Source organism: Boleophthalmus pectinirostris, unplaced genomic scaffold, assembly GCF_026225935.1.
Source record: "Boleophthalmus pectinirostris isolate CB_2022bp ecotype Guang Dong unplaced genomic scaffold, ASM2622593v1 HiC_scaffold_1, whole genome shotgun sequence".
In the NCBI taxonomy this organism is placed as follows: Eukaryota; Metazoa; Chordata; class Actinopteri; order Gobiiformes; family Gobiidae; genus Boleophthalmus; species Boleophthalmus pectinirostris.
Genome location: NW_026570970.1, coordinates 11,358,404 through 11,375,160, shown reverse-complemented (window position 1 = coordinate 11,375,160; position 16,757 = coordinate 11,358,404). Strand labels below are relative to the sequence as shown.

Below are 16,757 nucleotides of genomic sequence, written 5' to 3'. Positions count from 1 at the left end.
CAAGGAGATTACGAGGAGCAAGAGATAATGGGATTCTCCAGTTTGTTGTGGATGTGTGGGCATGATGGAGCATATCATGACAGGCAGTAACAGCTGTTGTGGAGTGCAGCCACCATGATAGAAGCTGTGATGATGAAACCTGGCTGACCTGATTTATTAGTACACCAGGTTCTAAGAGAGTTACAGGAAGTATATCCATATAGATTTTTGGGGGACTTGTCATGGGATGCACAGAGACCTAACCCCCCCCCCCCCCAAAGCAGGCCAGACCCTTCCTCTGAAAGGGGGCGGAGGGTCTAAAATAAAATCAGCTGTCACTGTCTGCTCTTTGGACAGAGGTGAAAACATAGGAGCTGGTCTCCACGACCGACTGGGATTTGCTATTGGTTTGGATAGACCCTGCAGGCCAGGGGTGCAGTGGCCACCGTGTGGGATTCTACTGAGCTTTTATCATCTCTTATCTACTCAACCGGTAGGCTATTGTACCACTTTAGACTAAACTTTTAACTGCAGCTATTGGATTACTTCTAAAGGGACGAGAAAGTAATTATCTTAATGTGAATTATACATACTATTATACATCACGTGACGTGGACTTCAGAGTGACATAAAATGCTACCTACAGCTAACTACAGATATATTATAGAACTATAGATAACATACATGAAGCTGAAGCACATGATTCAAATACATACCACAATACAATAATTTAACAAGTATTTTGAAATAGGAATATGAAAATCCACCTTATCAAACATTAGAAGTCCTGATGTTTGATAAGGTGGTTAACCTATAAAGTAGTTAATAAAATAGTTTTGTTCAATGAAAGCTCGACCTCTTGGTTAACCGCATTTCATGAAGAAACACGACCCTTCTTGGTCCAGTTTAAAATAGGTGTGATTTATTTTTGCATGAACATGGCGCCTCGATTACTTCACTTTCTTGTTATTTGAGCTGTAGCTCAGTGGAACGTGTCATGAGATATCACCTCACACTGTTGACGGATTTCGGGGTTTTTAAAATTAGGTCTTTTATGAGAGACCGACAGATGATAAAATATGTTAGAATCTCTTTAATAATACATGGCTATTTGCTTCATTCATCAGTCTAGTTCTTTCCTTCAGCATTTGAGTCAACATTGAATAATACATCATTTCTACCAAGAGGTTTTTAAGTTGAATTTGTATAAATTGTAATTTAATGTTAATGTTACTGTGTTATTGTGTAAATGTAAATTATTCAACAGGTCTTGACACTGACATTAAGTCTCAAGAGGCAGACCTGTATAAATAAAGGATTAATAATATTAAATCATCAACAGGCTGGATACAGCATTTTACTCAAAGGTTTTTACAGTGTCTTTTTTACATTATTATTGCTATCATTATCATTATTGTTTTGAAACAAATTACAAAAATGCTAAACACAGAAAACTAGCCTGGAAAGGGTGTAGTTTGTAGAGCCTGCCATACCTTCTTAGAATCAACAGGGGGAAGCACTTCCCACAGTGAACGTCAGGAAAAAGCCAAAGCTTCAAGTCACTTTAAACTAAACTGTGGAAACGAGGGAGCACATAAAGATACAACATCTCTCTGTTATTGTGCACTTGAGTGACTACTTTTAATATATTATTAATATATTTGATTATTTTTTCATTAGACAAAGTTGATTACAGACAGTGAATCAATAAAATACACACGGTGCCACAGTTGCTAAACCATTTACAAAGAGGCCTATAATTATTTTCTGTTGAGCCTTGATGACAGCAATGGCAGATTCACATAGTGTACATGTCATGAAAACTGTAAACCACTGACTGCACCGACTGCCAAATATAGCAGCATTCTGAAACAGACACAAATGTACTGATCCTCTTCAAATATATTTACTGTACAGCTGAAGCAGCTATGCTGACAGCCTGTCTACCTTATACAGTACAAAACCACTATGGGAACAGTTCAATCTGGTAGTCTTGTAGAACAATGCTGCTCATCAATACAAGTGTATGAGTCATACTTTCACTGTGTATGTCACATAGCTGCTGGCAGCAAAAGTCTCACCAAGGCAAAAAACGAAAGAAACGTAACCAGAGGAACCGGATTCACTCTGAAAACTCAAAGATCGTCCCACTGACCAACTGTGTGGCCATGTACCAAGCAGCTGTCTCCAAGCGGGCAGACAACTCCAGCGGGGTACTGAGCATGGCTCTGACTGCTACTGCAGCTCCTGTAGTTAAAATGCTTATTCTGAGATAGTGGATAGATATATAATTGTACGCTTATGCACATATAAATTGTTACGCTGCTGAAAAATAGAGAAGCTGCTTTCAACTAGTACCCAAAACTGTGTGGGGGTCTAATGGGCTTTGGCAGGCTGTAGACATTAATTGTCTTGTAGTGTCAAAGCAACTGCGCTCAAACTGCACGTGCCAAGAGTTAGTGTGAAAAGTGTCCAAAACCTCTAAAATGCTACAGCCATAATTGCTCTCATAAATTGTCTGTACAAAGTCTCTTGAGCTGGTGCTGCCGGTGCCTCCATTGTTGCACTGTGTATGTTGTATGAGCTGAGGGGTTGACAGCTTTGCAAGTTTGACAAATGACACTCAGAAGGCTGGGGTACATATAGTGTGCATGTAAAAATAGAAAAACATATAAGACATACTGTACTTCAAACGAAATGGTATAGAGGGTAATGACGAGGCCTATTATTTTAAAAGCCTCATTTAATGTTTTTTATGTGCTGTAAAAAGGACATAAAGTGCATATACTGTGGCATTAGATAGACACATTTAAAAGGTGCATGTGCCTCATACCAACTAAACAGAGGAGCCCTTTAAAGCATCACTTAGATTCCAGGTTATGAAGAAGTGGTGGCCGCTAATGATATTTCCTGCTTCATTAGGTCATGGAGGAATCAGAGGTCTGTTCCCTGCCTGGGGGAATAGCCAGTGTGAGGAGACAATTTGAAACTCAAGAAATTGCATCATCACACAGTGTTACCCAGTTTCATTTTCAGCACAGAACAGTTCAGGTATTATATATATTGCACTTGGGTTTTTGAGAATTTGCAGAATTTGTAAAATATGTCTGCTGCATCTTGTGCAACATGTGTTTTAAACTTGCCAGCATCATTGTGATGAGAAAAAACTTGTTGCGTTTTTCATTGGAAACAAAGATTTAAAGATTTACAGTTTGCTCCGTAACAGAAATGAGAACAGCTTGAAATTGTTTTGATCCTTCTTGCTCCATCTGTGATTTCTAATTCTAAACTGTGCTAAGGAATGTGGTCTTGCATCTTCTCTGCATGTGATTTTGTTGGGAATTTAGCTTCTAGAAGGAATAATTAACTGGAGTAAACTCATATCAGACTATGGTTTGGCAGAGCTATAGTGGAACAATTGGTCTAATCAGTCTGGATTTGCAAGAGTGTGTGTGTGTAGCTTGCATATTTGTGAACTGTGTTTGAAACCTACTGTCTGCCTCATCACAGGAAATGTCTAACTCTGAAGTGACGGTGTCAGGCAGCAGGCAGGTCCTCCCAGGCAGTCAGCTAAATCACAACCACGAAACTATGGTACTCTCTCATTCTGTCTGTCTTATTGTATTACCAACCTCAAAACTGTATTAATGAGCTAAATCTTATCTTTTTGTCTATATCTCTAAATATAGGTCTCTTACAGCGGCAGTGCCTTGGCCTCCAATTATGAAAATCACGAAAATGAGACAGGTAAGTAATTAAATCTATATTTAGTACAACCGTTGACATGCTGTCATTTGCTTAACTGTCCTTGTTAAAATGTAGATGAGGAGTTTCCAAGATACACAACTAAAGAGCTGAGAGATCACTTTGAGAAAACAATAGAGGAGGCCGCGCCTCACAAACCAGTAAAGGTAAATTATAAACACATCCATTCACACATACAATTTTTAAAATTTAATTGTAAATTGAGCATTTAAAGGGTCCACATTATGTTATTTTCTGATCTATGGTATTATGCTGTTGTACTCATCAAAAACATACCTGGAGTTGTGTTTTGTTTCATTCACACGTTTAACACACAAATCCTGCATATTTAGTCTGAGTTCTTCTCTCCAGCACTCTGTTCCACCTTGTGATGTCATGTGGTAATACAAAAAATGCTCCACTGTGTTTTTAAACTCCATACACCATAAAAGCATTTGGATAATTTCAGCCCTGGAGTTGCCTGTCTCTACCGAACAAAAGATAAAAGGTAACTTCAAAACTACTACTTCATGACACCACAAGGTGGAACAGAGCATTTTGGGATTTGGAGATGTCAACAGACTAATAATTAAGGACTACCCAAACATGTGTGAATGAAACAAAACACAATTTCAGGTATGTTTCTTGATGAGGTAATAACATTATAACATGGTTTAAGCTAACAAAAGTCAACTCTGTGTAATATAAGACCTTGAAGATATAAAGTATATTGCATTATTGAGATGAAATGTTGAATCTATACAAAATTCATCTAGAAATATGTATTTTTTGTCCTTCAAAAGATTACCCGTGACATCAATCGTTCTAAGTGGGCTTCAAACATGACACAAAACAGCACAATGTCCAGTGGAGTGTATGAATCTACGACTGCGGCTGCTGCGCTGGAGAACACTGGAGTGGCAGCGGTGATGGATTATGATGATTTCCCGCCCCCACCAGCTGATGACTCTGACTACCTTCCACCCCCACCTCCGGACTTATTGCAAATGCCACCAGAGAATCATGATATGCCAGTATGTCATTATGCTCCAGAGGCCGAAGAACCAGCACAACCCTCCAAGTGCCCCCTCAGCAGAGAGGCGTACTTCAAACAGAGGAGCAAGACTGAGCTCAAACGCCTGTACAAGCACATTCATCCCGAGGTTAGGAAAAACATTGAGAAGGAGCTCTTTACTGACTACAGTGAAAGTGAAACTGTTCAGGTACAGAACCAAGAGTTCTCCTATGAAGACGATCTTGAGGAAATTAACCAAGATGAAGAGGGTGAATGGGAAGAGATTCTGCCAGGGGATGTACAGTCAATGCGCTGGATGTTTGAAAATAAACCTCTGGACACCATCAAGGATGAATCTCCAGATGAGGATGAGGACAACAGAAAGATAAGTCAGCAGGAAGTCATTCTCGGAAAAGATGTCAGACGCACTGCTTGGATGTTTGAGAAAAAGCCCACGGATAAATCTGAATATAAAAATAAAGTCAATAAATTGGAGAAAGGAGATGTGCGAGCAGCAGCATGGCTATTTGAAACAGAGACCATGGACAGCCTAAACAAGAGGCGAAAGGAAGAGGATTTAACAAAAGAAATTGTATTCACAGAGGAGGACGGAGATTCCACCATTAACATGATTGATAACAAGTACATGCATACCTTAGGGCACACTGAGACAATTGATGAGAGCCACTTGCTCATATTAAGGTCAGTACTGGAAGAAATCAACGGAGACATGAAAACCATCACGAGCACGTTTGACACTCAGTTCAAGTGTGTCATCATGGGACAAGCCAGTGAGATTTTAGAAGTCAAATCTGTCCGCAAAATTGAGACAGAAATGGAAAACTCTATTGCCTCACGTTGGCTTTTTGACACCCAGCCACTGGACCTGACCAAAACAGAATGCTCTACTTTCAAGCTCGTGTGCAGTCTCTCAATGGAGGATAGCAATAAGGGCGACTGGGGAAGGTGGCTATTTGAAATAAAAACGCTCAGCTCTCTCACTGACTGGGAAAGTTCAAAAGTAGAGAAGAAAGAAATAATTGGAGCGGATGTGCGGAAGCATTGCATGGTTTTTGAAACACAGCCAATGGATACTTTGAAGGATGACTCCAATGCTAAGCCCCAGACAATTGAAGATATTATTGGTGGTAATGTCAAATCTGCAAGAAACTTTTTCGAAAGCAGTCCACAAGTAGCCAGAAAAAATTGTCCAGAGGTGGGAAAACTGAAAAAGCGAACACTGAATGAGGAAGAAAAGGGGGATGTCAGACACCAAAAGTGGCGATTTGAGAGTCAGCCATTAGAGCACATAGGAGAGGCCAAGAAAGAGGTCATTCGCACTGTAAATATTGAGGATGACCTGACACAGGAAGATGGAACGAGCTTCAGGGCCGATGTACGCAAAAACTGTTGGGTTTTTGAGACGCAGCCAATGGATCGTTTAAAGGATGATTCAAATAGTCGCCCCTTAACAAAAGAGGAAATTATTGCAGGTAATGTGAAATCGGCAAGACATTATTTTGAAACTGGTCCAGCAGAGGAGATGAAAGAACTTGCTGAGGTCGGAAAACTGAAAAAATCTGTGCCTCTTGAGGAAGAAAAAGGTGATGTGCGCCATCAGAAATGGAGGTTTGAAAGCCAACCGCTGGAACAAATCAGAGAGGAAAAGAAGGAGGTCATTCGTACAATTGACATGGAGGAAATTGATAAAGTTGATGTTTCAAACTACAAAAACATTTTTGAAAGCACTGAAATAAACCAAAGAATTGATGAATCACAGAGGATATTAATTGAAGGGGTAAAATCTGGATCAGTGAAATCAAATAAAACGTTATTTGAGTCAACTCCTCTTTATGCCATGCAAGACAGCTCAGGACACTTTCACGAGGTAAAAACAGTGCGACGAGAAGAAGTTGTTAAAGGAGATGTAACAACTTGCAAATGGATGTTTGAAACCCGCCCAATAGATCAGTTTGATGAAAATATCAGTACATACCAAATTATCAAGGGCATTTCCAAACAAGAAATTGAGTCCGGCGATGTTAAAACTGCTAAATGGCTATTTGAAACACAGCCACTGGATGCAATCAAATACTTCAGTAATATCGAGGATGAAGAGACAGTTGTATCCACACAAAATACTGATGTCATGAAAGGGGATGTGAAGACATGCAAGTGGTTGTTTGAGACAAAGCCCATGGATATCCTGTATGAGAGAGCAGACCAAAAAGATGAAAGTGAAACTGTGCCAAGAGGAGATGTAAAAACATGCACATGGCTTTTTGAGACTCAAGCACTTGATACTATACATGACGAGACAGAGACAATTATGAAAACACGCACTGTGGACCAGGAGGAAATTACAGGGAAAGATGTTAGAACAGCCTGTTTTCTGTTTGAGACAGAGAATCTTGAAAACCTAACAGGTGAGGAGGCTGACTCCTTTAAACGTATCACGGAGATTGACATTTCATCAGGGGATGTGTCCAGGATGAAATACATATTTGAAAACCAAACATCTGAGATAATGACCTCTACCTCGGAAGAAGCCAGACAAAAGCTGAAGAGGGTTCAGACAGAGGACATCCAAAAAGGAAATGTGGTGAATTGCAGGTGGCTTTTCGAAAACCAATCAATAGATATGATACATGACAATGAAGAGGAGCACATTAGTAATCGCACAGTTTATGATATACAAGGAGGCAACGTTAATCAGGGTCGCTTTATTTTTGAAACTTGCTCCTTAGATAAAATTCATGAAGTTTCAGATGAGACTGAAGAAATTAAAAAGAAAAGAATTGTCTGTGATGAAGAAGAAAAGGGTGATGTGAGAAACTATACCATGATGTTTGAAACTCAGCCTCTTTATGCCATCAAGGACAAAGAAGGTCATTACCATGAGGTTACCACAGTTACAAGTGAAGAAGTTAAAAGTGGAGATGTGGTTGGAACCAGGTGGTTATTTGAAACAAAACCCTTAGATGCCATAAAAGATACAGATGAAGTGTATATAATAAAGTCTGTCACACAACAAGATGTTCAGAAAGGAGATGTCACATCTGCCAAGTGGAAATTTGAAACACAGCCTCTTGATAGAATCAGTGAAGAAAGGAAAGCTTTACTAAGAACTGTGGAGGATATTCAAGGTGGAAATGTAAGAATGAATAAACATCGGTTCGAGTCTGACAACTCATCAGAGGCATCTGTCAAAACAGTTAATGTCAGTGAAATACAGAAAGGTGATGTGAGAACAGCAAAATGGAGATTTGAAACCCAATCCATTGATAGAATAAAAAGTATGAGTGAGGAAAATCTCATTGAAACTGTAAAAAAGGAGGATGTCGCCAAGGGAGATGTTAAGCAATCTGTGTGGCTCTTTGAGAAAAACCCTCTTGATCATATTAAAGAAGTTGATGAAACTACTGAAACCACCATTATTCATGAAGAAATCCCCAAAGCTGATGTAAGAACTACAACATGGCTCTTTGAAACTACACCATTTGATGACTTTAATGAGTCAAAAGTGGAGAAGACTGAAATAATGGGCAAAAGCATTAAAGGAACTCTTGCTGAACTTTATAGTCAAAAAATGGTTAGATCCAAAGGAATACTGATTGAAGCAGACGAAATAGGTGATGTTAGGATGGCTAAGTACCAGCTCATGAATCAACAGGCTCCTGAAATTCAACGTGAAGACATCATCAGGGGAGATTTGCAAACAATCATGATGAACCTGTTGAATCGACAACAAACAAGTGAGCGGCAAGTGGTGATAGACTCACAGGAGATGGGGAATATTAGTTCAACTGTGCAACAATTATTCAGTCAAGAGAAGCAGACTAATGTAGAAAAAGAGGAAATCCTACGCGGTGACATTCAAGAAGCAATAAACAACCTTTTCCAAGAGGGTGGGTCAGCAAAGCACGGAATACTAATCCAGGAAGATGAAAAGGGAGATGTACAAATGACATTATACTCCCTATTGAATAAACAGGACTCTGCCTCTGTTGAGAAAGAGGATATTGTTAGAGGGGATATAAGAAGTGCTCTCCAAAGACTGACCAACCCAGACGGCCTAGATGAGTCTGTCAAGATAAAGGTAGACGACATTGAGAAGGGAAATGTCAACTTTTACTCCACATGCATTGAGTCTGGGGCTCTTGACTACCTTAAACAGCTGCATTCAAGCCCTGAAGAGAATTCCTCTGACAAAGCGGAGAAAGAGCAGATTATTGGAGGCGATATAAAGGGAACAAAGCGTATCCTCAATCAAAGCCATGTGAATATTGAACGGACCGTGGAGGATGTTATTCCTGGAGATGTTCACAACACAGTAAAAGTTTTCATGTCAGAACCAAGCTTCTCATTAGAAAAACTACAAAAAGAAGAAATAGTTAAAGGTGATTTAAGAGCTGCTTTGAATTCATTGTCAGTGTCAGCAAATCAAACTGCTGTTGTGGAGAAAGAGGAAGTAGTGAAAGGCAACATACCTAAAGCTCTGCGCTGTCTCGAAAAGGCTCAGAAGCAGAAAAAAGAAGTGGAGAAGCCAGACATTGTTCCAGGTAACATTAGAGGAGCTCTAAGATCCCTGGAGAGGTCCACAACCAGCAAAGTTGAACCTGCTGTTGATGATTTGGTTCCTGGTGATGTCAAGGCCACTCTAAAGTCTCTCGAGCGGGCAAAACAAGTGGTAAAGGAAGTTGAGAAGGAGGAAATAGTAAGAGGTGACATTCACATGGCTATGCAAAGTCTACAAGATGCGTCTTCCGAAAAGAGGGTTTGCCAACAAGAAATTGACGTGCAGGGAGATGTGAGGGGAACAATTCAACTTTTTATGGAGGCCCCAAGTTCTCCAAGAACACAGAGGAGGGCAAGCATTGAGGAAGAACTGAAGGGAGATGTTAAAATGTCTATTAAGTCACTATATGAGTCACAGGAGGAGCAGAACCAGATGGAAAAGGAAGAGGTATTAAAAGGTGACGTCAAAGGCACAATAAAGTCATTGATGGAAAATGCCCAGCGCGAAACTCCTAAAGTGCAATACAGAAGAGCACGAGTAAAGCAGGGCCCTCCTGTTAAAAATCTCAACACTGACGCACAGAGAAATGTGCAAAAGATCAAAACTGCTAACACAAGTCAAACAACAAAATCAATGTCGGTTGAACATAAAACTATACAGCAAAATCACGGCATTAAAACAGTCAAGACAGAGTTCCGAAATTTGAATTCTACCTCCAAGGGTATGATCAAATTGGATAAAACCAGGGTAAAAACTGACGTGTACATCTTGCAATCAAAAACACCCGAGCCTGATCTGCCCCTTCCCCCACCACCCCCACCTGTGGCTGATGCTGACATCCTTCCACCTCCACCTCCTCCTCCACCGGCTGTCGAGTCTGACGTTGATCACCTGCCTCCTCCTCCACCCCCACTTCCCTGCGAACAAGACTTCCTCCCACCTCCTCCGTCTCAACAGGAACTGGAGAGCATGCCAGCACCACCTTCCCCAGGAAAAGCCAAGAAGATGACAGTGAAAAAGGTTAAAGGCCCTACTGTCCACCCCGTTCCAAAACTTGAACCTAAAGTTGAAGTTAACAAAACACAACAGGTGACAGTGACTTCAGGAAAAGCTGTTGAGACAAGCCAAACAACAACAACAACAACAACAAAAACAATTCGCACTGAAATCCCTCCACTGTCAGAATCTCCACAGCCATTAAAGAAAGTTATTATTCCTGTTAAATTCACACCACCGCCGTCCCCTCCACCTTTCATGAGAGGTAAGATGAGTAAATTTAGCACACCGCTAATTCAAGCTGAAGAGAAATTTCGCCGACTACGTGAGGAAAGTACACCTCCAACAACGCCAACTCCTCCTCTATGCTACACTCCCGATTTAATAACAGCTGCTACTGAGTCAATTTGTACAACTGATGCAGAGGTGGTTAGGAAAAATGCATCAAATATTACAAAGGAGAGCAATGAAAGATCTCAAGAATCAAAGCAGGTAGTCATTGCAGATACAAAAAGCACTGCTGGTAATGAGAAAAATGTAACAAATATAATTATGTCTTCTGCAAAACAACAAAGTGTATCTAACGAGAGTTCGAAAGTTGTGTCTGTTCAGAAGACCTCATCTGTTTCTGTTGTTAAGCAACAGACACACACCACATCAACACAGAAAGCAGTTTCTATTTCTTCAACTCAGGCTGTCAGAGCTGATACCAAACAGAAGCAAATTACAGAAGGGAAGATGGATACTAGCCAAAAAACAAAGGTCACATCTCAGAAAGAATCGGTTAAAACTGAGAGTATTGCCACCATGCAGAATGTTAATTCTTATCAGTCACAAACTGCTGTTAAACAGATAGCTGGTAAAACAGAGCCTGAAATAACAGACACACCTCAGAGTAAGAACACTAAAAAAGATATTTCAGATAAAACTCAAAAAGGAATCTCCTCCCCTCAACTTGACAAGAAGAAGAAGAATGATAAATCTCCAACTAAAAACCAAGAGAAGGATCAACCACCACAAACAGATAATACAAATGGTAAATCAGGCAAAAGTCAACAAAAGGTCAAAAAGCCCATCAAGCAAGAAAAACAAATGGATACAAAAGAGAATAACAAACAGAATGTCTCTCATGATGAGAGCAGCATGGCAGTGAAAAAGGTTGAGGTAAAAGTCGCCAGTGAATCTCAACAAAAGTTGGAGGAGAATAAAGTTAATACGGCCCCGGTTGCAGCCTCTAGCAATACTGCCTCTGTAACCTCTCCTTCGGAAACTCCAACTCCAACAAGGAAGAAAAAGAAGTCCAAAAAGTCCAGAGGTGCAGTGCCCACAGTTCAATCCAAAGAAGTTTGTATTGAATCAAAAGTAGAAGCTGCAGAAAACAAAAAATCTACACAATTTCAGGAAAGTATAAGCATTTCTCAGGTTCACACAAGTGTACAAGAACAGAAGATTGAAGTAAAAGAAAATGTATCAACCATGGTAAAGAAAGAAATTAAAAAATCACAAGAGCAAAAATTAATCCAAAGTCAGGTTAAAGAGCCTGAGAAGAAACAAGAAATGCCAGCTTTGGAATGGAGCACAAAGGAATCTCCAGAAGTGAGTAGTGTTGTCCCGATTATTATCACAGACACGGCTGAACAAAATGAAGTGCTGAAGTCTGCATCGGGAGTGGTGAAATCACAGCAGGAGCAGGTTCAAATGTTAATGTCTCATATCACAGAACTGCAGAATGAAAAGTGGAACATCAAATCTGTGAAAACTTTCCTCGCTACAGTCCCTGATTGGCTCATCAGCGCCGACAGAAAATCAGAGCTGGAGCAAACTGTGAATAAAGGTGATGGTACAGATTTACTTTCTCATGTCAAAATAATCGTGGAGAGTTATCTTATGAAACTGGATGATAATGAGGCAATGGAAAAGCATGAATGTGAGCTGGTCTCTGAAAAGCTTGCCTCAAGTGGAGGATCACAGAGAATATCTAAAATTAGTATAGGCTCCTCTAAAGTTGAATCTCAAATAACCAGGACTGAGAAAAGAAAAGAGGAAGTCAGTCAAAGTAAATCTGTGGACCTGAGAGCACCCTCGCCATCACTGAGGATGCGGCCTCCATCACCGACATTTATCACCATAGAATCAACACGAAGAACTGCGTCTCCACAGAGAGTCACTCCCTCTCCTACTCCAATGCACAGGCCACTCACACCTCCAACACCGCCACCACGCAGGTCTGACACTCCATCCCGCCTGACAAGAATCACACCTTCTCCTACCTTTGATAGAGCGGAAAATCTCGCCAGACTAAAAGACACAACAGCCAAGCTCTCACGTGGTGTAACTCCGCCACCAATATTAACATCCCAGATAACAGAAAAGAAATCTGAGATAGTAGAATCCCCTGCATCTTTTCATCGGCAAATCAAAATTGAGAGTCAGGCAATGGAAACAAAATCTTTTACAACTGAGGAAAAGGATTTAACAAAACAAATAGAGGAAATGCTTTTGAGTGATATCCGTGGTGCAGCTGACTCTCACCTTCCTGACCCAGAAGATGAGGAGATCTCTGAGCTGACCTTTGCATCTGTTAGAGAAAAGATGGAGTTTTTTGAAGAGGCTCAAAAGGCAGAAATGAATAAAACCTATGTCCGTAAAGAGCCAATTTCTATTCCTGAGCGTTTAGGGCCTGACATGGAGGAGGAGTGTGTGGACGAGGTGAAAGAAAAAGAACAAATTGAGCTTCCCCAGGCGGACCTTTCAAGTCTTGTAAACAAATTTGAATCCCAGGATGAGAAAACATATGTAGATAAAAAAGAGCCTATTCCTCTTGCTGAGCGGCTTCACAATGATGCTGATAACACTGACAAAAACAAGGCAGAACAGGAAATGCCAAATTTTGACATTCAGGCTATTAAAAATGTTTTTGAACTGGGTGAGCAAAGTTTCTTATTCAAAGATGAGAAAAGGGATCAGGAGGAGTCTGTGTCAAGGCTGACGGAAACAGCAGACACTTCAAAGTGGGAAAGTCTTCAGGAGAAAAAGCCAGCCTCCCTACACAGCAGCCCCCTACCTCTTCGGAAAAATCAAGTGGAAACTGTCACAGCTGAGCCATCAGGATTTACGGAAACCAAAACATTTACAGAAAATTTCTCAAATGTCGATGAATTTGGCAACAAGGTCACTGGAACAATGACAGCTGTGACCCAGCACTCCCAGAGCTCCCAGCAGGTGCCTTTCTCCTATGCTGACGCAGTTAAACGAAAGACAGCAAAGCGGACAGAAACCTATGATGAAGAGGCCACTGAGAAACTGCTGAGAAATTTCCACAAAACATGGACGGAGAGTGAGACAGTTTTCAAGAGCCTTGGCTACACCGTTTCTTCTGAGAGCTCACAAGTTCTGTCGGAACATACTGGTAAATGAGAAGCATGTGTCGGACTGGCATGTACATGAATTAATGACCTAGTTTATGTATGGATATTATTTTAAAGCATATGTTGTGATATGGTATGTGTGAGCATAACCACCATTAAGTGAAATACAGTTAATTCCACATGTGACAAAAATCACACGCATGGGAGACAGTTTTAAAGTGCACTTTTTGGTTTTCAAACAACTGTTATTCATCTTTGAAATTAAATAACATAACAATTTTGTGCCATAATATGTGTGACCTGCAAGTCATAATTTATATTAAGTCATAATTAAAATATTTATCCTAATGCATAAGTTGTGATATGCTATGTGTGAGAGTAACCATGATTAAATACAGCCGAATGATTCATTGATAAACTGTGTCAAAAATCACAACTCAGAAATGCATGGGAGAAAGCTCTGACTTTATGGTTTTCAAACAATTGTGGTGCATCTTTCAAATCAAACAACATTAAAGGTGCACTGCGCAGCTTTTCGTGTCTATGGAAATGCCTGGAATGTTCCGTGGTATATGGCATTAATCACATCTATCTAGCATTCATTCATTATGTGTTTCTATTGCTCAAAATACACAATACAATAATGCCTCTCCACAGATCTGACCTGTCATGTAGCCTATAGTTGTCTCCCTTGATAAAGATCGATTTAATCTCTACCATGGAACATTCTAGACAAAGTAATCTCCACGAAGACAAGCAGGTGATGGACCCTCCAGCCACCAGAAAAGTTGCGCAATTCACTTTTAACAGTTTTGTGCCATAATATGTGTGATTTGCAAGTATAATTTACATAATACTTTTCATTATATCTATGAATTATGACTATTTGTGTCTGCATCATGTGTGGAAGCAGGGAATGATAAATAGAAGACTTATAATTAAAGTGTTTTTTTTTTTCACAGACTCGAGTTCCGAAGTCAGAGCTTTGCACGGTTTGCCGGAGGAGAGCTTATCCGATGGACGCCCTGATAGTAGACAAAAAAAAGTACCATAAATCCTGTTTCCGCTGCGAGCACTGTAGGAATAGACTGAGGTAATTTTGGGCTGATGTTACACTATTTTCTGATCTATGTCATAATGTTTCCTCAGCACAAACATACCTGAAGATGTGTTTTGTTTCATTCACACATGTTTAACACACAAATCAAATCCCGTGTTCTTCTGTCAAACAGAAAACACTGTTCCTCCTTGTCATGTTATATGATAATACAGGAAATGCTCCACCGTAATACTTCATGCACCTTTTCTAGAATCATTTGGATAATTTCAGCCTCAGTATTTCCAATTATTACTGAACAAAAGGGAAAATGTAGCTTGGAAACTACCACTTCATGACATCACAATTTGGAACAGAGCATTTTGAGCTTTAGTGTAGTAGACAGACTTATAATAGAGTTACTCAAATGTGTGAATGAAACAAAACACAACTCCAGATATGTTTTTGATGAGGTAAAAGCATCTTAAAACTCAATTTTGCATAGTATGGGACTTTAAGACATAGACCTACCACAGCTGAATTGTTGAAATGTTGTTTTTTTTTCTTTTTTAGTGTGGGAAATTATGTATCACTCCACGGACACTTCTACTGTTTACATCATTACAAGCAACTTCTGAAATCCAAAGGGAATTACGACAATGGACTTGTACAGCAATCTTCTGGTGGACCTATCCCCTCGGATGAATGGAGATATTCAACAAGCAGCCTAAGTTCAGTAGACAAATACAAAACACGCAGTTATGAAAATCTAGATCAAAACAAGCCACAGGGTAGTAAAATATCTGTTGTCTGGCCCCCTCAGGCAGAGCACCCAAAGAAATCTTTTAAAATAGAGGATGATATTCAGTTAACTAAACCACAGTGGCCCCCACCAGACAATGCCCCAGAGTCACCCACACTGCAACACAGAAAAGCTGTTCCTAGAAGTGTCCTGTGAAGTTTTTTATAGTCAGATAAACCCAATGGCAAAACAAAAGATGCAAATATGAAGTGTAAAGTACGGTGATTCGATGATGGTTTATGGTCAAGTGAGTTGAAAGGCAACACAGATGGGAAAGTTGTGAAGATATGGAAGGAACTTTGTATATACTTGTAAATGGTGTGGGAGTGAGAAGCAGGTTGAATAGTAAGTAGTACAAAATGGACGCATGAAAAGTTGTAAAAAAGTTGGCTGTAAAAAAACAATCTATCCACAAATACCAGTCCTAGTTGTATATGATTTGTTCTTCAGTCATAACTCATTTATAATACGCTTCCTATTCCTGCTCAAAGCAAATGAAGCTGCAGTTCACAGTAGGTGGAATAAGATTTACTTGAAGAGTTTTTAGAATTCACAATCCTATTATTCCCCATTTCTGCATTTGTTCACCTTTATACAAATAAAACCATAGTTATTTCATTTTATAGAAATAAGGCCAGTCTGGGGACTGTGCAGTTGTATTATTTTGTCAGGGCTTAATCTTTTATTTTCTTTTTTAGCACCTGGTGTGCAGGCTTCTAAAAGGATCTTGGGAATTATATTATATATAATATTGAAAGTATATAGTTTAAGTGATAAATTGGTAATTTTGTTTGTTTTGGACATTTGTTTCCTATATTGAACAACAACTTTTTAAATGAAAAAATGTATTTTTTAGACTAGACCGTTTGTACAAGAAAGTTCCTGATTCTGTGATACTGTCAGGCTGGTTCACATATTGCTGATCTAAGGGCAATAAAATGTATGAAAAGAGTTTGAGTGGTGTTTTCGATATGAGATATCATACTGCATTGTAGACGACAGTGTTTGAAAATTTGTGCTGAATTATAACACTTGAAGCTAAAAGAAAATCTTAACTGGTCTATATTTTCAAGAATCTTCTAATATTAAAAAAGGCAAACATTCAAGAATTTGGCAACAGATTGGTCAGCTCAGCGTATAGTATCTCTTACATAAAGTCAGTGTAATCTTCTGAAGTTATCCCCCCCCTTGAGAGGATTTAAAGCTAAAACCACAGTGCACAAGAGGAGTACTTCAAGGATATTAAGAGCTCTGGGTGGAACAAGTTGTAAAGATGTTTTTAGTAACAGTTTGTACTT

General features: G+C 39.7%; 1 protein-coding gene across 1 annotated transcript; it reads left to right on the top strand.

Moving 5' to 3' along the window:
- Nucleotides 1-347: 347 nt before the first annotated feature.
- On the top strand, nt 348-16,382 carry xirp2b (xin actin binding repeat containing 2b). The gene is made up of 9 exons (XM_055153917.1): nt 348-472; nt 2,039-2,192; nt 2,902-3,030; nt 3,490-3,573; nt 3,669-3,726; nt 3,802-3,890; nt 4,527-13,662; nt 14,584-14,714; nt 15,231-16,382. Exons 2-8 carry the CDS (start codon nt 2,148-2,150, stop codon nt 14,673-14,675), a joined length of 9,633 nt encoding a protein of 3,210 aa, XP_055009892.1. The 5' UTR covers nt 348-472; nt 2,039-2,147; the 3' UTR covers nt 14,676-14,714; nt 15,231-16,382.
- The last annotated feature ends 375 nt before the right edge of the window (nt 16,383-16,757 follow it).

Bases quoted from the DNA above. Each gene is read 5' to 3' on its own strand.
- xirp2b (XM_055153917.1), top strand. From the start codon at position 2,148: ATGTACCAAGCAGCTGTCTCCAAGCGGGCAGACAACTCCAGCGGG. The intron at 3,574-3,668 runs GTACTCTCTCAT...CTCTAAATATAG, and splicing joins ATCACAACCACGAAACTATG to GTCTCTTACAGCGGCAGTGC. The intron at 3,891-4,526 runs GTAAATTATAAA...GTCCTTCAAAAG, and splicing joins CGCCTCACAAACCAGTAAAG to ATTACCCGTGACATCAATCG.